Source organism: Zootoca vivipara, chromosome 13 (genome assembly GCF_963506605.1).
Source record: "Zootoca vivipara chromosome 13, rZooViv1.1, whole genome shotgun sequence".
Lineage (NCBI taxonomy): Eukaryota > Metazoa > Chordata > Lepidosauria > Squamata > Lacertidae > Zootoca > Zootoca vivipara.
The window spans coordinates 9882330-9901924 of NC_083288.1; the positions used below are offsets into that span (position 1 = coordinate 9882330).

General features: G+C 48.4%; 2 protein-coding genes across 4 annotated transcripts in view; one reads left to right on the plus strand and one right to left on the minus strand.

Moving 5' to 3' along the window:
* The window catches only part of WNK4 (WNK lysine deficient protein kinase 4), a 76197-nt gene that overhangs the window by 41095 nt on the left and 15507 nt on the right, over window positions 1–19595 (plus strand). For all 3 annotated transcript variants that reach the window (XM_060282272.1, XM_035135485.2, XM_060282273.1), the window contains exons 2-15: window positions 454–626; window positions 2171–2391; window positions 4180–4337; window positions 5753–5841; window positions 6752–6971; window positions 7969–8290; window positions 10092–10201; window positions 10321–10379; window positions 11119–11260; window positions 13472–13588; window positions 13684–13845; window positions 14841–14898; window positions 17511–17663; window positions 18923–19428. In XM_060282272.1, the coding sequence (XP_060138255.1) occupies window positions 454–626; window positions 2171–2391; window positions 4180–4337; window positions 5753–5841; window positions 6752–6971; window positions 7969–8290; window positions 10092–10201; window positions 10321–10379; window positions 11119–11260; window positions 13472–13588; window positions 13684–13845; window positions 14841–14898; window positions 17511–17663; window positions 18923–19428 (2490 nt within the window). The remainder of the gene's footprint in view (window positions 1–453; window positions 627–2170; window positions 2392–4179; window positions 4338–5752; window positions 5842–6751; window positions 6972–7968; window positions 8291–10091; window positions 10202–10320; window positions 10380–11118; window positions 11261–13471; window positions 13589–13683; window positions 13846–14840; window positions 14899–17510; window positions 17664–18922; window positions 19429–19595) is intronic.
* Window positions 18269–19595, minus strand: part of BECN1 (beclin 1) — a 46912-nt gene continuing 45585 nt past the window's right edge. Inside the window, exon 11 of the transcript XR_009558509.1 lies at window positions 18269–18413. The gene's annotated coding sequence lies outside the window, so the exon portion shown is untranslated. The remainder of the gene's footprint in view (window positions 18414–19595) is intronic.

Sequence of the window (19595 nt, forward strand, 5' to 3'; positions counted from 1 at the left end):
TATACTCTTGTGAAACTGCAGGTTATTACAATAATCCTGCCAATGCTTTCATTTCTCTCTAAATATTCAATAAACCGTTTCCTTTCTTTTATATAAAGTTTGTTATCTTGATTTCCTACTATTCCAGTATGTTTCGCCATTTCTGCATACAGTATTCCATAAATTTTTGTATCCATTCTTCCTTTGCTGGGACTTCTTCTTTCCATTTTTGGGCAAGTAACATTCTTGCCGCTGTAGTCGCATACGTAAATAAATTTCTATACAATTTAGGTAGTTCTTTCCCTATAATTCCCAAAAGAAAAGCTTCTGGGGTTTTTTAAAAATAAAAGTTATTCTGAACAGCCTTTTCGATTCATTGTATATCATTTCCCATTTTGTTTGCGTGACATCGGTTGCCTCGGAGTTGGCTGTGCAGCTCTTAACGCTTCTGCCTGCTTCCTTCTCCTTTCTCAGACGCGGAAGCTGTCCAAGATGGAGAGGCAGCGTTTCAGCGAGGAGGTGGAGATGCTGAAGGGCCTCCAGCACCCGAATATCGTCCGGTTCTACGACTCGTGGAAGTCTTCGGTGAAGGGGCAGGTCTGCATCGTCCTGGTCACTGAACTCATGACCTCGGGCACCCTCAAAACGTGAGCATGAAACTGGCTGGGGGGGGGGGCGACAATGGGAAGGTAGCAGTGGGGTCAGTGGGGAGAGGGCCATGGGGCCTCCGGGGCTGTTGTCCCGTAGTAGTGGGGATGCACACCATTTCATTTCTTCGCCTGTTGTGTCTGAGGAAGCTCCACGTAACGAGAATAGAATAGAACAGAATAGATCTTTATCGTCATTGTCCCCTTGCGGGAACAACGAAGTTTCTCGGTTGCTGTATCAACTCAATTAAGACACTCCACATGAATTAAAATACTAATAAGCACAATACAATACAGAACAATAAACAAACAAAATATAAAGACTTCAAAGTCCAGAATTTCCATTTAAGACCAAAATTGCTCTAGGAAAGAAGCTGTTCTTGAGATGGCTCGTTCTCGCCTTCATTTTTCTATATCTCCGTCCCGATGGCAGGAGCTAAAAGAAACGACGACCAGGATGCGATGAATCTCTTGATATGTCTAGGGCCTTTGTATGGCACCTGATGGTATAGATGAAGGCCAAACTAGAGATGCTTCCAGTCAACCCCCTTTTCAAGCATTCCTCCTGATTTGACAACAGTGACCAGGGCTGGCCCTCCCATGAGGCAGAGTGCAGGTAGCAGATGTTGAGATTTGGGGGAGCTATGAGCAGGGCTGTCTTTAGCATATGCGCCGCCGGGATGCAAAGATCCGCCCAGTGGCCCCAAATTTAGTTTAGCCCACAAATTAACTTTTATTATGCTCATGTCAGACACCACGCTTACGCCTTATCTCTTGTTTACGAAAGAAGGGAGGAAAAAGAAACTTTTTTATTTGCTCATTTATTTACAATACACTTATACGTCATTATACAACACCACCACACTTAAACTTATATGTATTGTTTAGGCACCTACTTAGGAGAAACATCAGTCGTCTCAAAGGTGCCGCTGACCCCGCTGCCACATGGCAACTCAATACAATACATAACATAATATTTTGATGTTAGAGTTAATTTTGCGTCCACAGCGCCATTGAGACTGACAAGTGCCATCGTTGAGTCTGACAAGCGGCACTGTTGTAAATGACATCACAAGCGCTGCCGCGGTGCGTCTTTGGTAAATGAGCGCACAAAGTCGAAAGGCCTTTAGTGAAACAGTAGGTATACATTTTGGTAATACCTAGGTATATATGTATTTCATTTTTCTAGCTTGATCAAAACTATTTATTATTTCATAATGGGTACATAGTTAAGAGCTTAGGTGGCTTCAGCAGCGGGTGCCTGGCACCCCCCAGAATTCGACGCCCAGGTGCCCCACGCCCCTTGCACCCCAGGGGTAAAGACGGCCCTGGCTTTGAGTGACATTTGGCCTGCCCTGTACGCAGAGCCATAGCTAGGTGAACTTGCACCCCTGGCAGAACCGTCCAGATTGCGCCCCCTAGACATGGACAAATTAGCTATTATTATTATAAATAATAATAAACTAATAATAAATAATAAACTATTATTATTATTACTACTATGGTGAGGTGGCTCCGAGTCTAATGGCACTTCCTTTTTGTAGGTATCTGAAGCGCTTCAAGGAGATGAAGCTAAAAGTACTTCAGCGCTGGAGCAGACAGATCTTGCGGGGTCTCCATTTTCTCCACACGCGATCGCCTCCGATCATCCACCGCGACCTGAAATGCGACAACGTCTTCATCACGGGGCCCACGGGATCCGTCAAAATCGGGGACCTTGGTCTGGCCACACTCAAGCGGGCATCATTTGCCAAGAGTGTCATAGGTACCAAAATGTTTCTGTCTCTGGGGGCCAGGTTTGGATAACAGGAATTAGAACAGGCATGTATCCGGTAAAGAGATCAAAGATTGAATGGGAAAAAGTTGAATGAACCAGCTGAAGACCATAGAATCATATACAGTGGTACCTCAGGTTAAGTACTTAATTGGTTCCGGAAGTCCGTACTTAACCTGAAGCAAACTTTCCTATTGAAAGTAATGGAAAGTGGATTAATCCATTCCAGACGATGAAAAACACCCCCTAAAACAGCAATTTAACACGAATTTTACTGTCTAATGAGACCATTGGTCCATAAAATGAAGGCAATAATGTACAGTGGTACATCAGGTTAAGTACTTAATTGGTTCTGGAAGTCCATACTTAACCTGAAGCGTACTTAACCTGAAGCAAACTTTCCCATTGAAAGTAATGGAAAGTGGATTAATCCATTCCAGACGGGTCTGCGGAGTACTTAACTTGAAAGTACTCAACCTGAAGCGTACTTAACCCGAGGTATGACTGTAATTGTATAGTTGGAAGGGACCTCCCAGGAAGGAGAGTCCACAACCTCCCAAGGGAGACTATTCCACTAACAAACAGCTCTTACTGTCCAAAAGTTTTTCCCTGATGTTAAGTCGGAATCTCCTTTCTTGGAGCTTGAAGCTCTTGGTTCAAGTCCTCCCTTCCAGAGCAGGAGAAAACAAGCTTGCTCCATCTTCCATGTGGAAGCCATTGAGATACTTGACAATGGCAATCATATCTCCTCTCAGCCTCCTCTTTTCCAGGCTAAACATACCCAGCTCCTTCAGTTGTTCCTCATAAAGCTTAGTTTCCAGACCCTTGATCATCTTGGTTGCCCTCCTCTGCGCATATTCCAGCTTGTCAACATCCTCCTGAAATTGTGGTGCCCAGAATTGGACGCAGTATTCCAGGTGTAGTCTGACCAAGGCAGAATAGAGTGGAACTATTACTTCCCTTGAAATGGACACTATACAGTGGACCCTTGTTCGCAACCTCTGTTGCGAACGCAGCAAACCTGGAAGTGTATACGTCTGGGTTTCGCCATGCGCGCATGCACAGAAACGCTCTATCGCGCCGCATGTGTGTAGAAGCAGCACCTCTAGATGCGGACTTTTTGGGGTACGTACAGACCCACGGAACGAATTAAGTTCATATCCGGAGGGTACACTGTACTTCCATTGATGCAGCCTAGAATAGCATTAGCTTTTTTTGCTGCTGCGTCATGCTGTTGGCTCATGTTAAACCTGTGGTCCACCAAGACCAGTTAACGTTAAAAACTCCATAAGAGGCTTGGAATTGTTGTGATGCTCGCTGAGGATAAGAGTTGCACAGGTGAGGAGCAGCCACCCAGGATGCCTGCTCTGCCTGCTTTCACCAGGTGTACAGATGGCATTATGAGAAGTGTGTTGTGCTTGAACTGAGAAATAGTTATGGAAGAGATGGGCTGTAGCTCAAGGTGATTAGAAGATCCTTATTAGTCAGAACTGGAGATCTCCGGCAGAAGCTGGATGTCTAATGGAGTGGCACCCCTTTTACATTAAAGGGTTATCCTACTGGATAGGTATGTGTGGCATCATAGAATCGTAGAATTGTAGAGCTGGAAGGGGATCCCAAGGGCCATCTAGTCCAACCCCCTTCAATGCAGGTATATTCCACCCAATGTGGCTCTCGAACCCACGACCCTGAGATTGAGAGTCTCACGCTCTACTGACTAAGCTAGTGGCTGAGGGGGCCTGAGCCTCAGATAAAACCCCTTCCTTCCTCTTCTCCCAGGAACCCCAGAATTCATGGCGCCAGAGATGTACGAGGAGAAATATGACGAAGCAGTGGATGTTTATGCCTTTGGCATGTGCATGCTGGAGATGGCGACCTCAGAATACCCCTACTCAGAATGCCAGAATGCAGCTCAGATCTATCGCAAGGTCACCTCGGTGAGAGCGTAGCCTCTTGTTTTCTCGGGGAGCTAGGGCTGACCTCTGTCCCTTGTGGGCTACACCCCTAGCTAGGTCCCTAGCCGTCTCCTCCTCCTCCTCCTCCTCTTCCCAGGGAGACAGATCCAAGGAATCTGCAAAGTGTTTGATGCAGCTTTGGGATTTAAGGAGGGAAGGTTGGGAATGGGTGGGCTTTTATGGCCAGGGAAGAGTGGTCATTACGAGAGGGGGATTTAGTTGATGTCCATAGCACAAAATCCCACCTACATACACCAGCTGGGACAGAAGCCCTACGCAGCCCAGGTTTGACTTCTGATCAAATGTTTTCTCCATGTTTGCAAACTTTTCTGCAACTCCAGAAAACTGGCTCCTCTACCAACGCCCTTGCTGCTTTCCCCCCTTTTCTTTTTCAAAAAGATGTCGGAACATATGATATGCCAAATGTTATGGTGGTCCAGTATGGGATAATCAGCATCATTTTTTAAAACCTGCCTGTCTCGGTGTTTGGGGGCCTCTTGTGTTCTGGCTTTTCATTCGTAAAAAAGAGAATCAAACTTAACTAGAAATCATGCTCTCCCACTTGGAAGCCCTGCCCCCAAGGCCACATCCATGCCATACCTTTAAAGCACACGCCTTTCCCCAAAGAAGCCTGGGAACGATAGTTTGTTAAGGGAGCTGGGAGTCGTAGCGGTCCGAGAGTAAGCGACGATTCTCAAGATTAAAACATATGGGGTGGGTGTCACCTGATGGAGGCAAAGGAGCATAGGGTCCTGGCGTTCAGGCCAGCTCTGGGTCTGAGCCCTGCTGTTGACCATCAGAGTCAGACAAGGATGGGGAAATTCAAACCTACCTTCTCTCGAAGACTGGATTGCTGGGTTGTCTGACCTGTAGTAGAAATGTGAAGGCTTGGGAAGAGAACAACAATTACCAGACCTTTAGAAGGCATCTGAAGGCAGCCCTGTTTAGGGAAGCTTTTAATGTTTGATTTCTGTATTTTAATGTTTTGTTGGAAGCCGCCCAGAGTGGCTGGGAGAACCCGGCCAGATGGGCAGGGTATAAATAATAAATTATTATTATTATTATTATTATTATTATTATTATTATTATTATTAGAAAGCCCAGAAAAATTGGGGAAGGAATCCAGGCTCCCCTCCCATTTGTTTCTGAAGAATTGGGAGGGCGGGGACTAGTAAAATTGGGGGGGGGGGACTGGTGTCCCCTCCCCCAGTTTTCTGGTTTCTTCCCCTCCCAGGTTTTCATATCCCTAATCTGCAAGCAAAATCTTTCTCCCAGGGGACAAGGGGCTTGGAAGCCTCATGATGCCTTGACTTCTGTCCACCCACTAACCTCCCCCACCCCATCACCGCTGGACTCCCCGGCCCCATCTGAACTGCCCTCCGTCCCTTTTATCGCAGGGCATCAAGCCCAGCAGTTTTCACAACGTGAAGGTGCCTGAACTGAAGGAGATCATTGAGGGCTGCATCCGGATGAACAAGTATGAAAGGTAGGGGAGATCTCCGCCGCTGTCCTGACTTCTGCTACCCTTGGCGGTTACATGGTTATAGGGTCAGGTGTGGGGAAACCTGTTGCCCTCTGGGTTTTGCTGGGCGTGCGTGCTCCGCCCTTTGGCCATGCTCAGCGGCAGTGATTTATTCTTTAAATACCTTGGTACTTGAATGGCTTGGCTCCTGAACAAATCAGGTCCCGAACGCTGCAAACCCAGAAGTAAGTGTTCCAGTTTGCGAATGTTTTTTGGAAGCCGAAAGTCCAGCGCAGCTTCCACTTGAGTGACGGAAGCTCCTGCAGCCAATCGGAAGCCGTGCCTTGGTTTTCCAACAGTTTCGGGAGTCGAAGATTAAGTTTGACAACCAAGGTACCACTGTACCGTAGTATCATTGGAAATTCCATATATCAAATGCTAATGAGAACTTTAACATGCTGCTCAAGTCTGAAGAGGACTTTAGGAATTTTTAAAGAACAAACGCATAAAATGGGATCTGTGCTCATGGACTAATCTTGAGGTCCAGCACCGAGGGCCTTCTGGCGGTTCCCTCCCTGTGGAACACCCTCCCATCAGATGTCAAGAAGATAAATAACTATATGACTTTCAAAAGACATCTGAAGGCAGCCCTGTTTCAGGAAGTTTTTAATGTTTGATGTTTTATTGTGTTTTTAATACTGTATTCTGTTGGGAGCTGCCCAGAGTGGCTGGGGATACCCAGCCAGATGTGTGGAGTAAAAATAAAAAACAAAAAACTATTATTATTATTATTATTAATAATCCTGGGCCAACCAACCCTTCAGCCTCTGCCGGGGATACCTTTTCCCCTCGCACTCTCTGAGCCTTACCTTTGCCACCCTCCTAATCCTGCGCCCTGCTTTAAATCCACCTTGTCTCCCTCCCTCTCTTGCAGATACACCATCAAATATCTCCTGGCCCACTCCTTCTTCCAAGAGGACACGGGAGTCCATGTGGAGCTGGCAGAAGAAGACGATGGCGTGAAGTCCAACCTGAAGCTGTGGCTGAGGATGGATGACACAAAGAAGCTCCACGGGAAGTATAAGGACAACAACGCCCTGGAATTCCGATTCGAGCTCTACAAGGATGTGGCCGAGGAAGTGGCCCAGGAGATGGTACGAGTCACTGTGATTCTCAGGGGTCGAGGAGGCCAGTGTGGACTTTAGGGAGTCCAGGAGTTGGAAGGGGCTCGTGGACAGGCAAGACGGGAGAGGACCGGAAGCAACTGGGTGGGTTGCAAAAAGGAGAGGTGCCCTGGCTTCGGCCTACCCAGAAGTCACTGGGGACCGTCTCCTCAGGTGCATTTTCTCCAGGATTCTACAGAGTTTGCCTCTTGGGCAATGGCTCCGTAGTTTCCTTGTATAAGCGCACAACATCATTATGGAAACTTTCATTAGAGGAAAGCGAGTTCATCGCCCATACGCCATGGAGTGGTACCTCGGTTTTCGAACGTAATCCATTCCGGAAGACCGTTTGACCTCTGAAACGTTCGAAAACAGAAGCATGCATTTCTGGAATAATTTACGTCTGGAAGACTCAATACGGAAGCCGCGTGGCACGTTTGGCTTCCGAAAAGCGTTAGAAAACCGAAACAGTTACTTATGGGCTTTCGACGTTCGAAAGCCAAAACATTCATCTTCCGAGACGTTCAAAAACCGAGGTACCACTGTAAGTGTATTCCTGGGGCTCGAGGTAGATCAGGACAATGAAATATTAATATAGTATAGCATTACTTACTACTAATAATAATTTAATATGGCTCTTCTTTAGGGAGTGGGAAGCACAGTTGTCTCACAGCTAGGGCATTAGAAAACGGCATCAAATGAGCTCTCAGATACATTTTGCAAGGGCTGTGGTCATTCTCACACCATAACTTTAAAGCACATTCATACCACTTTGAACATCCATGGCTTCCCCCACAAAGAATCCTGGGAACTGTCGTACATTGGGAATGCTGAGATTTGTTCAACGCAACAATTCCTAGCGTCCTTCGCACAAATGACAGTTCCCGGAATTCTTTGGGGTAAGTGCATTTGTGCCAGAATTCGAACTCTTGTTTCCTCCATCTCCTTTACTTCTCTCCCTGCCTGCTCCCCCTCCCCTCTCCCACAGGTGGTCTTGGGCTTTGTGTGCGAGGCCGACTATAAGCTGGTGGCCAAAGCGGTGCGCGAGCGAGTCCTGGCCATCAAGCGCCAGCGCGAGAAGGCCAAGCAGGCCCAGGAGGAGCAGAGGCGACACGAACAGGCTCCTGACATCCTTCATCTGCTGGACCTAGACTCTCCGCCCCCTCTCAGCCCTGCTCAGCCCTCAGCACCCACCACGCCCGGATCCGGGGATTCTGCACTCGGGCCAACTTTTCCCCCTGAGCCAGAAGAACCAGAGGTCGACCAGCACCAGCCTTTCCCATATCAGCATGGCTATTCCTCAGCCACATGTAAGCTCCCTCGCTCCGTCAGCCAAGGGTCCTCCCTGCCGCCTCTCCGTAGGCAACTATTACATACGAAAGCATACACAGCGGGTGGCGCTGTGGTCTAAAGCACTGAGCCTCTTGGGCTTGCTGATCGGAAGGTCGGCAGTTCGAATCCCTGTGACTGGGTGAGCTCCCGTTGCTCTGTCCCAGCTTCTGCCACCCTAGCAGTTCGAAAGTACACCAGTGCAAGTAGATAAATAGGTACCACTCTGGCGGGAAGGTAAACGGTGTTTCTGTGCGCTCTGGTTTCCATCACAGTGTTCTGTTGCGCCAGAAGCGGTTTAGTCCTGCTGGCCACATGACCCGGAAAGCTGTCTGTGGACAAACGCTGGCTCCCTCGGCCTGAAAGCAAGATGAGCACTGCAACCCCATAGTTGCCTTTGACTGGATTTAACTGTCCAGGGGTCCTTTGCCTTTTACCTTTACGAGAGAGTACCAGCATGGTGTAAGTGGTTAGAATGGCAAAATTAATTCGGTGTCACCTCAGCTTGCCGCTTCTGAAAGCTGACCCCTTAACATTTACATGAGAAAAGTGTGGAGGGCAGTTATTACATTTACCACTTGCTGAGCCATTAAGGAAAATTTCATGAAAATGCTATACAGATGGTATTTGACACCCTGTAAGTTGGCTAAGGAAAGGGACCCAGGTGGCGCTGTGGTTAAACCACTGAGCCTAGGGCTTGCTGATCAGACGGTCGGCGGTTCGAATCCCTGTGACGGGGTGAGCTCCCATTGCTTGGTCCCAGCTCCTGCCAACCTAGCAGTTTGAAAACACGTCAAAATGCAAGTAGATAAATAGGAACCGCTACAGCGGGAAGGTAAACGGTGTTTCCATGTGCTGCTCTGGTTTGCCAGAAGTGGCTTTGTCATGCTGGCCACATGACCTGGAAGCTATACGCCGGCTCCCTCGGCCAATAATGCGAGATGAGCGCGCAACCCCAGAGTCGGTCACGACTGGACCTAATGGTCAGGGGTCCCTTTACCTTTACCTTTAAGTTGGCTAAGATGTGTAGAACAGTCTCAAATAAGTGTTGGAATCCTATGCAGGTGGAAGCCTCCTTTTCCATACTTGGTGGACATGCAAAAAAGTACAGTAATTGGGAGATGATATATAATGAACTAAAAAAAAGATGTTCAGAATAGATATACCCCCAAAGCCAGAAGCAAATCTTCTGGGAATATGTGAAACAGAGATCCCAAAAAAAGTTGGTAAAATTGTTTTTGTATGACACCATGGCAGCCAGAGTACTCTACGCACAAAAATGGAAAACACCAGAAATTCCAACATAGGGGGAATGGGTACTCAAGCTACTGGGGTACTCAGAAGTGGCAGACTTCACAGCTAAAATAAGGAATCAGAAAGACAAAATATTTGTGGAAGAATGGAGACCCTTTTCAGTCTATGTAAGAATGCAATACGGCCAAATAAATTTTCAAACAGGTTTTGACTTACGAGCGACGGCAAGAAAATAGAAAAGATTGTAATACAGGATTTAGGTAAATAGATGAGCTTTAAGAGGTTGGGCAGGCAGCAGGGAAGAGAGAGAGTTAGACCATCACAGGTGTAAGGATGGGAAGTTGCCAGGATCAATAAATAGATTTTGATGTAAATGGTTGGTTATATGATCTGAATGTAAATCAGTGTAAAAGAATAAACATATCTGGGACAAAGTTCCCAGTGAACTTGTAAGGCTCCCGAGTTAGAAGCCAGGCCTGGCCTTTCGTTTTGCAGTCACCCTTTTTCTTTCTCATTTCCACCCCCCAGCTGATTGTGAGACGGACGGATACCTGAGCTCCTCTGGATTTGTGGATTTGTCCGACTTGCCCCAGAGCTGCTCCAGCCCCCCAGTTGCCCCTGAGCATTCCTTTGCTTCGGTGAGTGGCAGTGGTGACCCCTGGCATGGGCGGCTGTGGTGCCCCTGTGCCCTTCGGACTGGGGAGGTGTCGAAATGTCACGGCAACCTGACTTCAACGGTGGTTTTTATATTCCCCAGACCATTGCTGTGAGCGTGAACCCAATCTCCATCAGCGACTTCCCTTCCCCGGGGGACAGGTAAGGACATGCCGGAAGGCTGCTGTGGAGATAATTTGCTGCAAGGTTTTAAGTTGCTGGGAACATGAGGAGATACCTGCTTTTCTCACGTTCCTCATCCCAAGCCTTGCTGTGTAGCTTGTGGGGTGGGGTCAGAGGCATAGCGGGGGGTGGGCAGAGGGGCCACGGGCCCGGGCGCACGATTTCGAGGGAGCACAATGAGGTGGCTCCATCACTGAGGCCACAGCCTCAGGGAGGCAAGCTGCACCTGGGCCGGGCCTTCGGGGCGATGGCGCCTCCTTCTCCTCATGGCTGGTGAAGGGATGCCCACACATGCCCTTGCCACAGATTCACCCGTCCTGGCACAGTGAGATCAAGAGCAGAGAGGGATTCAGAGGGGCAGTAAGCTGAGGTTTATTTCATCATGTGTGCCCAGATCATAATAATAATAATAATAATAATAATAATAATAATAATAATAATAATAATAATTTATTATTTATACCCTGTCCATCTGGCTGGGTTTCCCCAGCCACTCTGGGCGGCTTCCAACCGAATATTAAAACAGTACAGCATTAAACATTAAAAACTTCCCTAAACAGGGCCGCCTTCAGTTGTCTTCCCCACGATAAGTAAAATAGTTACTTATTGCCTTGACATCTGCTGGGAGGGCATTCCACAGGACGGGTGCCACTACCGAGAAGGCCCTCTGTCATGTTTGCTCACGTTACACTTCCTGTTTTGGTTGCCTGCGACTCAGCTATGCGTCCGACGTGGCGTCTGGCTTGAGCGATGGTTACGAGGGTATCTCTGCGAGCGAGCGCCGAGCGAAGCCCCTGCCCAAGAGGGGGTCTGGAAGACTGCCGCGTCGCCGGGCCCGATCTCGCCTACGCATCACAAACGTGAGTGCTGCCCGCTTTGCAACAGGCTTGGGTGCTATGTCTCCTGATCGGGGGGGATATTGGTGTGTGGTTCTGAACATTGTGCTATTATGTACCCTGTGGTTCTCAGCTGCTTAGGTTTCCTGACTGACTGACAGTGGGCTGCATCCAGACTTAGTTGTGCTTTGAGTAGACCCGCTGAAACTCAAGCCCCAGGTATTGGCATGACTAAGCATGGATTCAACCCTTTTTCTTTTTGTTTCAGAGTGAGACAGCCAGAGCTCACATGAATTATTGGTGTTCGAAGGAAAGGCTACCATTAATGTTTTCATTTTGCGGGGGGGGGGGGGGGGGCAAGAGAAAAAAGGAACCCTTTGAAAACCATATGGAAGGAGTATAGCATCTAGATCAAGGGAAGTAATAGTACCACTGTATTCTGCTCTGGTCAGACCTCACCTGGAGTACTGTGTCCAGTTCTGGGCACCACAGTTCAAGAAGGATACTGACAAGCTGGAACGTGTCCAGAAGAGGGCAACCAAAATGGTCAAAAGCCTGGAAACGATGCCTTATGAGGAACGGCTTAGGGAACTGGGTATGTTTAGCCTGGAGAAGAGAAGGTTAAGGGGTGATATGATTTGTTGTTGTTTAGTCGTTTAGTCGTGTCCGACTCTTCGTGACCCCATGGACCATAGCACGCCAGGCACTCCTGTCTTGCACTGCCTCCCGCAGTTTGGTCAAACTCATGTTCGTAGCTTCGAGAACACTGTCCAACCATCTTGTCCTCTGTCGTCCCCTTCTCCTAGTGCCCTCAATCTTTCCCAACATCAGGGTCTTTTCCAAGGATTCTTCTCTTCTCATGAGGTGGCCAAAGTATTGGAGCCTCAGCTTCACGATCTGTCCTTCCAGGGAGCACTCAGGGCTGATTTCCTTAAGAATGGATAGGTTTGATCTTCTTGCAGTCCATGGGACTCTCAAGAGTCTCCTCCAGCACCATAATTCAAAAGCATCAATTCTTGATATGATAGCCATGTTCAAATATATAAAAGGATGTCATATGGAGGAGGGTGAAAGATTGTTTTCTGCTGCTCCAGAGAAGCGGACACGGAGCAATGGATTCAAACTTCAAGAAAGAAGATTCCACCTAAACATTAGGAATAACTTCCTGACAGTAAGAGCTGTTTGACAGTGGAATTTGCTACCAAGGAGTGTGGTGGAGTCTCCTTCTTTGGAGGTCTTTAAACAGAGGCTTGACAGGCATATGTCAAGAATGCTTTGATGGCGTTTCCTGCTTGGCAGGGGGTTGGACTGGATGGCCCTTGTGGTCTCTTCCAACTCTATGATTCTATGATTCTAACTACAAGCACCTTGTCCTCCCCCTTCCTTTCCTGCCGTTGTGAGGATTTCCAAGCTTCAGAATTCAAATACCTTCAAATAGCCAAACCCGGTCATTTCGGCAGCTGATTGATTGCACCCCATTATCATATGTTGTTTCAGGAGCGCCTCATGATTAATGCCAATATTCCAAATTAACGAGGAACCAGTCATGCTGGAGACAGAGGCTCGTCCATGGCAGAGACACACTCACAGGTCGCACCCGATCTGCCTTTCAGGTTGGCAGACACGGTCTTAAGCGGCACAGTGGGATGCAGTGAGCTCCCCAGAACCCCCTGAGGAGCAATTGCCAGGAATTTTACCTCATAAATCCTGGCTTTCCCCTGCCTAAACCTCCCCACTGCCCCGGAGGGCAGTGGAGAGCTACTGCGATTAATCGTGACGTCAGCCGGAAACCCTGTTGACCTTGATTTTGTGCGTTTTACGTGGCTTCTTCAAACCTAGTGTGTTTGTTTTTAGACTCTTAAAAACAACTGGCAGTCCAGACGAACTGTTTTCCTTCCTACGTAAGGAGAGCCTAATGGATCAGGCCAATGGCCCAACCAATTTGCATCCTGTTCTCACAGTGGTCCCCCAGATGCTCGTGGGAAAACCCTTACACAGCTACTGGGCTTCAGAAGCATTTGCTGCCTCCGAAACATACCTGGCCCCCGGCAGGCATAATTCACCTACAAACGAAAGCTAGAACTGGTCGGAAATGTCGTATTTCAGTCTGTTCCTTGGGGAAAGGGGCACACACCATTTCGTCCTTTCGCCTGCAAGGTTCTAGGCGCTTGGATAGTCCCAAGAGTCTCCGTGTGGTAGTGTTGCTGTTTAACTTGCTACCTTCCATGTGTGCAGATGCCAGTCCAGAATGACCGGGTGGTTGAGTGCCAGCTGCAAACGTACAACAACAAGATGGTGACCTTCAAATTTGACTTGGATGGAGACAGCCCAGAGGAGATTGCAGCTGTCATGGTGAGGACGCCGGGTTTTCACGCTGCGGTAAGATTTTGGCATTCTCAATCCTGACTCTGACTCCTCTGACTCCATTGTGTCTCCGTCTTCTTCAGGTTGCCAAGGAATTCATCTTGAAATCGGAACAGGAGGGATTCATCCGGAGAATCCGTGATATTATCCAGCGTGTGGGGACCCTCCTGAGCAAAGACCTGGGGGCTCTGGGCAGCCCTGAAGCAGGGAGCCTGTCCCCAATTTTGGCTGCTGATGGACTCTCGGTGAGTGCCAGACCCATGGAAGCCGGGGGAATTGGGGTAGCCTTCTGGGTGTTTCAGCCCTGATCTCTCCCTCTGGTTGCAGTGAAGCCAGAATGAAGTCCAGCAAACCTTTTAGACGCACAGATGTGCTTTGTCAGTTGCTGTTTGAAATGGACTTACAGGTGTCTCTCCCACTTCCCTGACAAATTGAGTAAAGAGCCCTTCCAACATCATCCTCCTTCCCGCAGCTTCCAGGGGCTTTTTCCTCGTTTCCTCCTCTCTCAGAATGCGAGGGCCTATTTTCCCAAGGTGGCTGAAATATACTCGGAGTCGAGAGTGAATTTCATGCTCTTTATTCAGCTCGTAGTCATCAAGGAGAAGAAGAGAAGAATGCCCTTTTCCCCAAACCATCAGCTTATATACATTATTTACACAATGGGCTTTGTGTGATTGGCTACTTCAGGGCTACAGCTGTGGGCCAATCAGTTTGTGGATTGACTTCTGCCAGCAGCCTGGTTGGCTGCTCCTGCAGGCCAATCAGGTTGCGGATTCACTTCTGCCAGCCGCCTGATTGGCTGGTCCTGCAGGCCAATCAGGTTACGGATTCACTTCCACCTGGAGTTGGATTGGGTGGCTCCTGCGGACCAATCAGACTGCTGATTTTGGATCCTATTGTTCTATGATTCAGCTCAGTACATAACACCGGCTCTTTCTGCAGAGACAGGGCGGGTGGGAGGAGGAGGAAGGGCCCAAGCCCTCCTGAATGCCCCACCCTGAGCAGAAATGACCCCAAGTTTACAGTGGTTGGTTTGCGGTCCTACCGTGAAAAGGTGAAGGCACTCTGCACGTGGTCTGAAGTATGCTTATTTTATTACTTTACACATTTCGGGCCTAATTTCAGAGAAATCACTGCTGGTAAACTAGCCCTAGGTGCCTTTTCTTTCATCCATATGATTTGTTGGATTTCTCCTGGGCCCAATGAAAACATTTTATTTTTCAATTCTGTGTCATTGTAGGGTGAGCTGCCTCGGCAAGGCCTCTCGCGCTCCATCTCTTCATCCTCATCTCTTAGCGGTATGTAACCTGGCGCCTTCTGTACCCAAGATTAGCACTTTTCTTAACCAGGGCTGATCTCTCAAGTTAACTGTCAAATTGAATGGGAGAAAGGCAAGAGGTCCACAAGTTGATCTGGGACTGTCATTCAAGAGAATATTTCTCAGGGGAAGACCTGTAGGGGTGCTGCCCCAAAGGATTCCGCCGCCAGAGGCAACTGCTTCAGTCTGCCTCATGCATGGGCCGGCCCTGATATTACTCTGACTGGTTCTGCCATACACACACTTGGAATAAAGGAAGGGTTAATATTTCAGGGGTTCTAATCTCTGCTCTATCTGATTTAAGAGTTACAATCTCTCCTGGCAAAATAAAAAAATTCTTTCAGTAGCACCTTAAAGACCAACTAAGTTTTTATTTTGGTATGAGCTTTTGTGTGCATGCACACTTCTTCAGATACACGTGAAACAGAAGTCAGACCCTTATGTATATACAGAGGGGGTGGGTGGGTGGGAATGGGTGATGGGCTGATGGGAGTGGTAAACCTGTAGGTGGCTGTTAACGACTGCTGATGACTGCAATTGGTCCAGGGATGAACAAAGACATTGGATTCTTATCTCATTATGCAGGATCAAGCTTTCTTTAGCGCCTCAGCCCTTGCTTTTCCCCCGCAGGACCAATTGCAGTCACCAGCAGTCGTTAACAGCCATCTACAGGTTTACCACTCCCATCAGCCCATCACCCATTCCCACCCACCCCCCCATCCTCTGTATATACATAAGGGTCTGACTTCTGTTTCAAGTGTATCTGAAGAAGTGTGCATGCACATGAAAATAAAAACTTAGTTGGTCTTTAAGGTGCTACTGAAAGAATTTTTTTATTTTGCTTCGACTCAGACCAACACGGCTACCTACCTGTAACTAATCTCTCCTGGGACCTTCCTCATTTAAGAAAATAGGTGTGAATGAGTGCAGGGGTTGGATGGGGTGCCGCAGGACTGTATGCCTCTGTAAGGGGGAGGGCTTATAGGGAACAGCCCCCCCTCATCAGGAGCAGCCCATCTCCCAGCAGTAATGAAAGTGAAGGGTCGGAAGGGGAAAGTCGGGAGACGGAGAGGGAGTGCCAGAGCTCTGGCAACATCCAAGAGCCACTGCTCCTCATACAGGAAGAGAGGGAGGGGGAAAGAGAGGATGGGACTCAGACGGGACGCAGACCTTTCACCCCGACATCGGAATTAAGGAGGAGAAAGGGGAGGAGGTTCGCAGTCCCACGACTCTTATGTTGGTCCAGATCACAAAAGGGGGCAGTGCCGGATTCTGATTTGGACTGATGAGACATGAAACCAGCAGCTCACTTCACTGTAAATAATGTGCACTAATAGAAACTTCTGAAAGACAAGCATGTGGAGGGTTGTTACTCAAGAGTAGTCGCAACAACCCTGACAGCCTCTTTCCACAGCAACTAGTGAGTTAGAAAGAGAGCTAGGCTAAAAGCAGGGAGAGACAACAACAACAACAACAATTTATTTATATGCCGCCCATCTGACTGGTTCCCCACTCCGGGCAGCTTCCAACAAATTAAAATCATTAAGCACAGTAAAATATCAAACACTGAAAACTTCCCTATACAGGGCTGCCTTGAAAAGTCTTCTAAAAGTCAGATAAGCTGTTTATTTCCTTGACATTTGACGGGAGCACGTTCCACTGAACTACTGAAAATGCCTTCTGCCTGGTTCCCTGTAACCTCACTTCTCGCAGGGAGGGAACCACCAGAAGGCCCTCAGAGCCGGACCTCAGTGTCCAGGCTGAACGATGGGGGTGGAGACGCTCCTTCAGGTACACTGGGCCGAAGCAGTTGAAGGCCTTAAAGGTCTGCGCCAACATTTTGAATTGTGCTCAGAAATGTACTGGGAGGCAGTGTAAATTTTTTAGGAACAGTGTGAGGAGTACCTTAAGGAGAAAGGAAGCTGTAGCTGGTGGTTATCAGACTGGCCTTTCTCCTTGTTTCAGATTTTGCATATAATTTTAAATTAAATTTTCTGTTTTATAATTTAAAGTACTCATTTTTACATCCTTAAGAGATCAATGACTTCCCTTCTTCTCCTTCCATGGTTCATTTTGCATATCATAAATCCCTGCATATTTTACAAAAACTATACCTTTCAGTATTCCAGTATTACATCCTTCCAAACATATTTACACTGTTGAATTTATCTTAACGCTGCCAGCGTTTTCAGTTGTACACAGTTATTTCCCATATATTCAATAAACCTTTTCCAATCTTCTCTAAACGTATGTTCTTCTTGTTTTCTTGTCTTATATGTTAAGTCAGCAAGCTGTGCGTATTCTGTCTACTTGAGTTGCTATTCTTCCTTGGTTGGGACCTCGCTCATTTTCCATTTTTATACTAACAAAACACGGGCCGCAGTAGTGGCATACATAAATAACCTTTTTGGACACCTGGGAATTTCAGTCTGAATTATCCCCAACAGAAGGGACTCTGGTTTTTTTGGGGGAAAGCACTTTTAAACATTTTTTTCAATTCATTATGGATCATTTCCCAATACTCTTTTACCCTTTTACAAGTCCACCACATATGAAAGAACATTCCCTCTACCTCTTTGCTCCTCGTTTCAGATTTTGGTTGCTCCAGCCCTGGGCAGTCGGTCACGTCCCCCGTCCAAGTTTCTCTGGTAGACACCGTCTTTGAGAATGAGTCCTACAGCTCCAGGGTTCCCCCTCCAAGTACCCAGAACTTTGGCCTGCCTCTGCTTTCAACAGTACCCACAGGTAAAACCAATCAGTTTCCAGCTCCCCACATTTGTAGAAATGCCCAGGCAAGCGTCAGCCTGGGAGCCTTATCGCTCCTGCCTTCCCATGGGACATCCGTCCCGTTCCTTTGAACTGCAGAACACGGGTTGGATATCTAAGTAGTTGGCAAGGAAATGGGATGGCCCATTGCAAACAGAGGGTTTGGAGCAGGTACTCCCAAACTTGGCCCTCCAGATGTTTTGGCCTACAACTCCCATGATCCCTAGCTAACAGGACCAGGGGTCTGGGAAGATGGGAATTGTAGTCCAAAACATCTGGAGGGGCGAAGTTTGGGGATGCCTGGTTTGGAGGATGGGTGGGTGTGGGTGTGAATCCTGCACAAATACACCAAATTGGACACCCTGTCATATAGGAGTGTGTGGGTTTTTAAAAAGGTTTTCTGGGTTTGGAGAAATGTCAAAATATCCAGTCCTCTGTAGGAGCCAGCTGTATATCATCCATAATTTTATTAAGAGGATTTTAATGATTAAGCTCCTGCCAACCTAGCAGTTCGAAAGCACGTCAAAATGCAAGTAGATAAATAGGAACCGCTACAGCGGGAAGGTAAACGGCGTTTCCATGTGCTGCTCTGGTTTGCCAGAAGCGGCTTTGTCATGCTGGCCACATGACCTGGAAGCTGTACGCCGGCTCCCTCGGCCAATAATGCGAGATGAGCGCGCAACCCCAGAGTCGGTCACGACTGGACCTAATGGTCAGGGGTCCCTTTACCTAATGATTAAGCAGTCCATCCATCTGTATATAGTTTTAGTTCCATTACTGATTTAACTACAGTCGTACCTTGGAAGTTGAACAGAATCTGTTCCGGAAGTCTTTTCAACACCCAAAACATTCAGAAATCAAAGCTCAGCTTCTAATCGGAAGCCACACCGGACATTCGGCTTTTGAAAATCATTCAAAAACCGGAACACTCACTTCCAGGTTTTGATTGTTCTGGAGCCGAGCTGTTTGAGATCTAAGGTATGACTGTATTTCTTAATTATTGTCCGCCCCCCCCCCCCCCGGTGTTTTTAGCTATTCTTGCTTTTATCCGTCAGCCGCCTTGAGTCCCACCATCAGGGAAATGGCGGGGTACAAAGAAACATATGATGATAATGATTTATAAATAAAAACAAAGGCATCTCGCTTGGCCGCCCTGCCAAGAAGGGGTTTGTGTCCTGCAATGATGCTGTTTCCTTGCATCTCCTGCTCACCTGCCAAATCTGCCTTCCTCCTTACAGGTGTCCCCTGCGTGCCGGCACAGACCTGGCCGCCTTACCACATGGTGCCGACCACTCCTGCCACGCCTCCGTACCTCTTCCCTGTTCCCCAGCCCATTGCCCCGCTGAGCCCCCTCCTCCCCGCGCTGTCCCTGCCCCCGCCGCCTACCCCACCAATCGCCCCCGCCGTGCAGCCTCCCATCGCCCCGCTCTGGACCCCCTCCACGTCCCCACTGCTCTCTCTCGCCAACGTCTTCTCCCTGGCGGTGATGAGCGTGGCTCAGTCCCTTCTTCCCGCCGTGACCGCGGCTTCCGCCCAGGCGGGGCCTCTCTACACCTCGCCGGTCTCGCAGTCGCCCGTGCTCTACCCGCCTAGCCCAGCTCCCGCGCGATTCGTCTACCCTGAGGTCATGGTGACTCCTGCCAAGCCGGCCCAGCTAGCCAACGGGGCATTGGGGGTGCCAGTGCCTCCAGGCTCTCTGCCACCCCTGAGTACGCCAACCACCGGCAGGCCTGACGATGGCATGGTGAGTGTGCATATGTGCGTGCAGGCGTCCTCCCTCCACCACCCCGCACTTGTACATGACCGCGTGTGCATGCGGTGCTGGGAAATAAAGAAATGGAACTATCTCAGGAAGCAGCATGAGAGAGCGCCGGAGAGGAGGGCTGGGCGATACCTGGTTTGCAACACCGT